This window comes from Propithecus coquereli, unplaced genomic scaffold, assembly GCF_000956105.1.
Source record: "Propithecus coquereli isolate 6110/MARCELLA unplaced genomic scaffold, Pcoq_1.0 Scaffold357, whole genome shotgun sequence".
NCBI classification, from domain to species: domain Eukaryota; kingdom Metazoa; phylum Chordata; class Mammalia; order Primates; family Indriidae; genus Propithecus; species Propithecus coquereli.
The window spans coordinates 244878-252664 of record NW_012149252.1 but is presented as its reverse complement, the minus strand read 5'-3'; the positions used below and the strand labels follow the sequence as shown (position 1 = coordinate 252664).

At 40.1% G+C, this 7787-nt stretch overlaps 1 protein-coding gene across 1 annotated transcript in view; it reads left to right on the top strand.

Moving 5' to 3' along the window:
• The window catches only part of XRCC5 (X-ray repair complementing defective repair in Chinese hamster cells 5 (double-strand-break rejoining)), a 91479-nt gene that overhangs the window by 37902 nt on the left and 45790 nt on the right, over window positions 1-7787 (top strand). Inside the window, exon 14 of the mRNA XM_012651456.1 lies at window positions 1750-1946. Coding sequence (XP_012506910.1) covers window positions 1750-1946 — 197 coding nt within the window. The remainder of the gene's footprint in view (window positions 1-1749; window positions 1947-7787) is intronic.

Genomic DNA, 7787 nt, shown 5'->3' with positions numbered 1-7787 from the left:
CAGAGACAGGGTCTTGCTATATTGTCCAGGCTGGCACACAATCTTGGGCTCAAGTGATTCTCCCGCCTCAGCCTCCCAAGTAATTGGGACTACAGGCACATACCACCATGCCAAGCTGTCTTTTTCTTCAGAATTACTAACGTATAAGTTGTTTAAGAGTGGAAGTAATTGGATCCTTATTCTCCCACCTAATTTTGGAATTTATCAATGGAAAGAAAACATCAATGAACTAATAGTTTCATTTCATTTCTTCCTCTTTTATTTATTTATTTTTTGTTTGTTTGTTTGTTTTTTAAATGCTTACCTTTCTATACTCCTTTTAGGGCATTTACTTTTCCGGGCAGGTATAAGTACTGCCGAGGCCTGCATCAGTAGAGTCAAGGCAGTGTACGGAAGTGGCTTGTTGTGCAGATCTCCACTCACATGGGCAGTGGGAAACCTGCCCTGGCCTTGATCTTGGCCCCACTCTTGGTGCTGCTTCCTGACCTCTCTGTCAACAATTAGAGCTCTGGGAAAGAGCACTTTATTCCTTCAACCGGTATCTGTCAGGTACTTATTATGTGCCAGGCCCTATTTTTGGTGTTTGGAACTCAGCAGTAAAGAAGACAAGATCCCTACTTTCCAGGAGGAGGCCTAGATTTAATAACAAGTAAATTAAAAAATGGATAAGGTAGTTTTAGGTAATGATAAAGTAATAATAAAAGCTATAAAGACGTACAAAATAAGAGAAATGATTAAGAATGATTGGGTGGTAGGATGGGGTGGAGGGGCTACTTCATATACACTGTCAGGGAAGCCTCTCTGAGGAGATAATATGTGAGCAGAGACCAGAATGATAAAAATGAGCCAACTCTTTCAAGGTCTAGGGAAAGACAGAAGAGGCAGAGGGAGCATTAAGCCCAGGACCTGAAAGCAGGATGAGCTTGGCATAGGAGTGAGCAGGGTTGTTAGGGAGGAGGGGCGTGGCCAGTGATGCTATCAGTGAGGCAGGCGGGGCCACGTCATGTGGGACTTCCCAGGGTATGGTGAGGGGCTCATTCTCAGACCCCTTAACTGTAGTGGGACAGTGGAAGGAGAAGCTGGGAGACCAGGTGGGTGGTGACTGCGGTAGGCCAGAGGAGAGGCGATGCGGCCCAGGCAAGGGCAGTAGCAGTGGGGAGGGGAGAGGTGGAGGACGCGTGGTGGAGAAAATGCACGCTCGGCACTCTTGGGAAGTTTGAAGCAACTCAGTGTTCTCAGCTCTTTCACAGACTTCTGCCTGGGACTCACTGAGCACGAGCAGCCTCTCTTTAGCCACCTGTTTCATCCACCACACACCGTTTTCTAAGATTAAGTGAGAGAGGAAGCACAGTGTGATTAAAGGAAGTAAAAAGATTGTAATGAAAAAGATATGATCCCAGATTGTCAGAAGGCCTTGGAATTAGGTTTCTTAGGGGATCTTGCATATTCCTCAAGTAGTTAAAGCAACAGCTTCTTTTTATAAGGTGAAGCTCCTTTCCAAGAAGTCTACAGAAGATATCGCTGCTAGGCTTGGATGTGTTTTCACAGTTGGTGTTAGGCATTGCCAAGGTCTTGCTTATAAAGGTGGTTCTAGGCCAACCTCTTTGTTGTCTTGTACATACAATATGAATCAATATGAATCACTTAGGCCTCCCAAACTGAAGGTGGGGGATCCCTGATCAGAAAATATAAAGAAGCCATGCACGATGTCTCCATCTGTGTTTTAAAATCCTGTACCTTTCCCGCCAGTGTCTGCTGCACAGAGCTTTACATCCGCAGGAGCCTCTGCCCCCGGTTCAGCAGCACATTTTGAATATGCTGGACCCCCCCACCGAGGTGACAGCAAAATGTCAGATTCCTCTCTCTAAAATAAAGACCCTTTTCCCTCTGACTGAAGCCATCAAGAAAAAGGATCAAGTAACTGCTCAGGATATTTTCCAAGACAAGTAAGTACTCGGTGGAGTTGTGTTGAACGTTGGAGTACGTAAGATTAGTAGTAGTTTTGGTGTGGCTCTGAAAGCAGGGTGTGGCATAGGGGTCTGTGGAATTACAAGGCTAGGAGGAAGAAACTTGTGCCATTTGGCCCTTGCATTGAAATACTGGTTTCTTATATCCGTCCATTGTAGTCATGTTTTACCCTTGCTGTTCACCTGGAATTTAGAGCTACTCACTGGGTTGTTGACTTTTTGATCAGCATCAGATTCTTGGGAATTACATATAGGAAGGCTAAGCAAAGTTTTCGAATATCTAAGGCTAAATTTTACCCTTTTCAAAGTGAGATGCTAAGGATGAGAAGAGAGTGTTGAAGGTCATAGATTTCTTTTGGTTGGGAGGTTAGATGTCAGGACTATCAATGAGATTTTTGGAGGAAAAGTAGAAAGGAGAATGAAAAATCTAACCCTTTTTAGCTGTTTTATTAGGTATCAGTGATGTAGTTGGTTATGTCATTTGGGAGATAATTATAGTTTAAGTATTGCAGAATGCTTTTCATATAATCCTTAAATCAAGCTTTAAGTGGCTATTATGTATTCTCCCTCATCAAATTCTGTTCATAATCTGTAGCCATTTCTATTCAAAACAAAATAAAAATAACCCAGAAGATATTGTTCTTGATTATCCAGAATTGTATGGATGTGTAACATTGATTTTACCAGTTTTAGGTCAACTGGTTATTGGTGACTTTTTTTCTCACACGAGAATAATCTATGTATTTCTTTAGGCTGCATTTTGAGACCTGGTTTTAGATCATGAGTTTTTTTTCTTTTTTTTTTGATTCCCTCCCCACAGCTGTATCTTTATTGGCAAAGTTTATTATTTATAAATATCCCAGTGGAGTAGTACTGAATAATTTCCAGAAACCTTCACAAGTTTCTATAAATCATTGATTTAGAGAATTGTTGTCTAACTTGAATAGAAATATTTGTGTTTTCTGCAGCTTTGTAGAGGTTAACACTCTGAGCTTTGTCAGAATTTTAAAAAACGTACGTGACGGATTGTATCATGTGTATTCCTGACACATCCTGGAGAGGTTTACATTCCTTTTTAGTCTGTCGTGCCTTCTTCTTCAGGGACGTAGGAAGAACGTCTGTAAAAATCCACTTTCTCTCTGCTGTTCTCATCTGCCTGCATTCCTCTGGATTAGTGTTTTAGAACAGTTCAGTAAAAGTCTTTGGCCTTTTCTTCCCATGGTACCTTGCTCCAGGTTCACTGCAATCACCGTGCTATTCTCTCTGTATGTATTAAAACTCTAGTTCATGATCTTGATTACCTTCTGGTGATGTGGGAAAGAAACGGGCCATTTCCCCCTCCTCCCTTTGATTAAAATGTAAATTAGCTGGTTAAAAAAACACCCCACACAGATTCGGAAGGCTGTTGTTCTGTGGTTTGATCCTGCCGTGGATTACACCTGGGGCTCTAGTCCTGCCGCTTGCTCTTCTGGAAACCTGGGTGTGCTGAGCTCTTGTTCTTTCCTCCCATAATGGTTTGCAACACGGCCAAGTTATGTGCCTGGGGCCTGAGAATTATCTCACTCACACACACCTACTCACACTCCTGTTCTATCCGCTTTCTTCTCAGAAATCTCAGTTTTTAAGAACGGTAGAAATGATGCATTTAGCAAATATTTGAGTGCCTCCTGTATGCAAGAAGAATGCCTCAGTCATTCTTCCAAGGTTCTTAAAACCCTCAATCTCTGCAATAAGGGCTCCAATCAGTTTTAGAGGTATTTCTCCTAAGCAAAAAAAACTTGCTAACAATTAGCAGTATTTTTGTATGTATTCATCATCCCTGTATTCAGGGTACTTATTTTCAGTGGAGGCATGAGGGGCAGATTGAGGAGTTGGCACATGTCTGCCGAGGAAGTTTCATAGTCTTAAGACAAGAATCCTGAGCTGGGAATCACTAGTTTTCATTCGTACTTTGCCATTTTGATCTGGTTTTGGTTAAACAATTTTACCTTTATGAGATTTTCTCCATTTAAAAACAGTCTCCTCTCAAGAGATATTATAAGCAATGAAATCACAGATATTAAAACTCTTCGAGCTATAGATATGCTTCACTTAACAACAGGGATACATTCTAAGAATTGCGTCATTAGGCAATTTCATCATCATGTGAACATCGTAGAGTGAATGTACTTATACAAACCTAGATGTTATAGCCCACTACACACCTAGGCTACAAACCTGCACAGCATGTTACTGTACTGAATACCATACATGCTTAATTGTAACGGAGTGCTATTTTTGTATCTAAACGTATCTAAAGATAGAAAAGGTATCTGTGATGTCATCATGGCCGCAGTGTCATTAGGGTATAGGCGTATTTCAGCTCCATTATAATCTTACGGCACCACGGTTGTGTATACAGTTTATCGTTGACGTATGTGGCACATGAATATATTAGATGGAAGGTGACAGTCAAAACCTTAAAATAGTATCATTGTCAGTAAAAACATTGAACATTTGAGAACGTCTGATGTTCATCTTGGACCTATTGAATACCTAGTGTTAGAAGTCATTTCTTCATTTCAAGCAGATAAGAGCACTATTCGATATTGTAGTGCCAAAATATACTAAATATTATCCTTATCATATAAAAGCACTCCTTCCTTTAATGTTGATGTACATCCTTGAAATGAAAATATCACCTCTTGGGCAGGGAATTTGCATGAAAACTAGGACACCTCAGGTCTAATCCTGCTACAACTGATGCAGACGTGATCTTGAATTCTATTTGTCTCTATGCAGATAAGCTAAAGTTTTCTGCTCTTTTAAGTCTCCTAAGACTCCTCCCCACATACTCTCAGCAGACAGCCTCCCTTGGTTAATGGTTAAGACTTAAGACTCGAGAGTCAGCCAGTGTGAGCTGGTCCTCTTGCTCTGCAGCGTGACTTGGGCGTGGATTGCTTATCTTCTCTAAGCCTCAGCTTCCTCATGGGTAAAATAGGGATAGTAGGAATGTCTGTCTCATAGGGTTGTCATGGGGTAAATTGAGCCATATAATTTGCTGTTCACTGCTGTATCCCTAGCACCCAGCACAGTGATTTTAAAAGGTCTAGTCATGTCCCTGGCACCTTAGTGGTAATGATGATGATGGTGTTGGTGGTGATTTCATAGAGAAAATAGAGGCCCGTAAGTGGTAACTTCTCAATTTTCAGGCACATCTTATCCAAAAACTTGTTTTTTTGTGTGTGTTTTTTTTTTTTTTTTTCTCTCTCAGTGAAATAGGGCACCTCATCCTATCTACAGTGAATCCCTTCACCTGTGCCCTGGGATCCCTTTTTCTGTTTTATCCGATACCTTAGTCCACTAAAAATTTCTTCTCTTTCTATATTTTCGGCTTCTCCCTCTCTACCAGCTCCTTTCTTTCCTCATGTTAACATTTCATTCATCTAAAACAAAATAAAATAGTGCCGCCTCTAGCTTCCTCCCTTTAATTACTACCTGTTACTAATTACTAACATGATTATTATCTTTCCTTCCAGAAGCCAGGTTATTGGAAGAACAGTCTACACTGCTTTTCTTAGCTGTCATTCTCTTGGGCTTTTACCCCCACCACTTCCTTGAAACTAGTCTTCCAAAAGACACTGACTGCTCAGTTCACTTCAGCTTTGCAGTGCTTTTCTTTCCTGACTTCTTTGTAGCACTTGACATTGTCAACTATTCTTTCTCTCCTGAAACTCATGTACCTTCCTTAACTTTTGCTTCTCTAGACTTTGTTTTCTAAGTCTTTGATGACTTCCTCTCAGATTCCTCTGGGGGCTACTTTTGTTACCCCAGCATTAAGTATTGGTATTCTGTAGGACTTGTCCTCAGAAATAGCTAACATTTACTGAACACAAGTATGATGCTGAAGCTTTACATGTTATCCTCTTGGATCCACTTGGCCAGCCTGTGAAGGAGGTTCTTTTATTGACCCTCACCCATTTTAAAGCTGAGGAGACTGAGGATTGGAGGAGATAAGGAACTTGCCCGGCATCACAGTTGGTAAGTGTTGGAGTAAGGATTTGAATGCAAGCAATCTGACTCCAGAGTTTGCACTCTTAACCATAATGCCATTTTGCCTTAGCAATGCAAGGGCAAGATCTTTTATTCATATACAGGGCATCAAAAACTACTAAATATCTATCTGTGGCCTAGATTTCCATCCTATCCAATGGATAGCTTAAATGTCTGTAGGTTCTTCAAGTTCGGAAATGACTTTGTCATCTTCTTTCTCCTTCCACGCTCCTTTCAAACCCTTCTTTATGCAGTTATTCTCTATTTCAGTGAATGATGCCTAATTTCCTAGGAGTCATCCATATCCATTTTATATTCCATATCTAATTGGCTTACCAACTTGTATTAAAATTATCTCAAATCCATCCTTTTTGCTTCAGGTTAGTATAGTGGCTAATAGCATTGATTTTGAAGTCCAATTTGGATCTAAACCCAAGCATTTCCCCTTAATAGCAGCTAAAATTGGCAAGTCACTTGGTGTCAAGTGGCAATACCAAATACCTGCCTTTCAGGAGGCTGGATAGGAAAATGGTTAAGAGGACAAAGTGAATTCTGACCCCTTACTAACTGCATGCTTTACACAAGAGATCGAACTCTTTGGAGCTTTGGTTTGCTTATCTGTAAAAGGACACTGGTAATAGCTAACTCGTAGGGCTGTTACAAAGTTTAACTGAGATGACTTAAATGTGCGGAACATAGTGACTAGCACATGGTAAGCATTAAAAAGAAATGTCAGCTGATATTGGCATCGCCCACTGCCATTGCTTTTATATAGGCCTTCTCATTTTAGCCTGATTCACCAAGCTAACCTCTTCACTGCCTCCCCTCATTCTAGTCTTGTACCTTTCCAATCATTCTACTACCTGAATGACTTTTTAAAAAAACAAATCTGATCACATCACTCCTTTGCTTAAAATTCTTTTAAAGCAGTGATTCTTAATCTTTGTGTGTGTGTGTGTGTGTGTGTGTGTGTGTGTGATGGAGCTGTTTGATACAAGAGCTATGGGCCCTCTCCCCAGAAAAATGCCCTAACATACCAAGTTTTGAAGTTTTCAATATAATTTGAGGTGGTTCACAGATTCTTTGATGTCATCTTTGGATTCCTGATTAAAATCCCTTGGTTTAGTGGATTCCTATTGTCTTCAGCATAAGGTCAGACTCTGTTGAACAAATGAGAAAACCCAGATAAGCAGAAAAGAAAGAAGCGTCTATCCATAATCCAGCTACCTAGAGAAAACCATTTTCTTTCCTCACATTTTTCATGCCTCATAATTTAATATTTTCTAGCTCTATCTCTCACTATTTCCTAGCTTGTACCTCATGCTCAAGCCTAATACAGCTACTTGCTATCTCCTGAAAGGGATATGCTGCCTATCACAGTATTTTGTTAATTGCCTGTTTATGTATTCATTTTTTTATTTGGCTGAACTTCTTAGAGGTGTTGATTATGTATTAATATTAATTTTGGTATATCTAGAGTTTAGAGTCTAGCTTCGTGGCTGACATATAATAAGTATTCAGTAAATGTTAGGCTGAACAAATTAATTACAAAACTTATACATATTTGTGAAAGAAAATGAGAAAAGGAGAAAGAACAAATTACCTGTGGTCCTACCATCCAAATGCAGCAGCTGTTAAGATTTGTCGACTGTGATCTTGTATGGAGAAATTTCTAGAGCTTAGATAGAGATTTCTAACAATAGAAATTATGTATTCATAGATAATTTAGGGATGAGAGTCTTTACCCTTTTCCACTTCACATAGACATTATGAGTTTAACGTGCACAA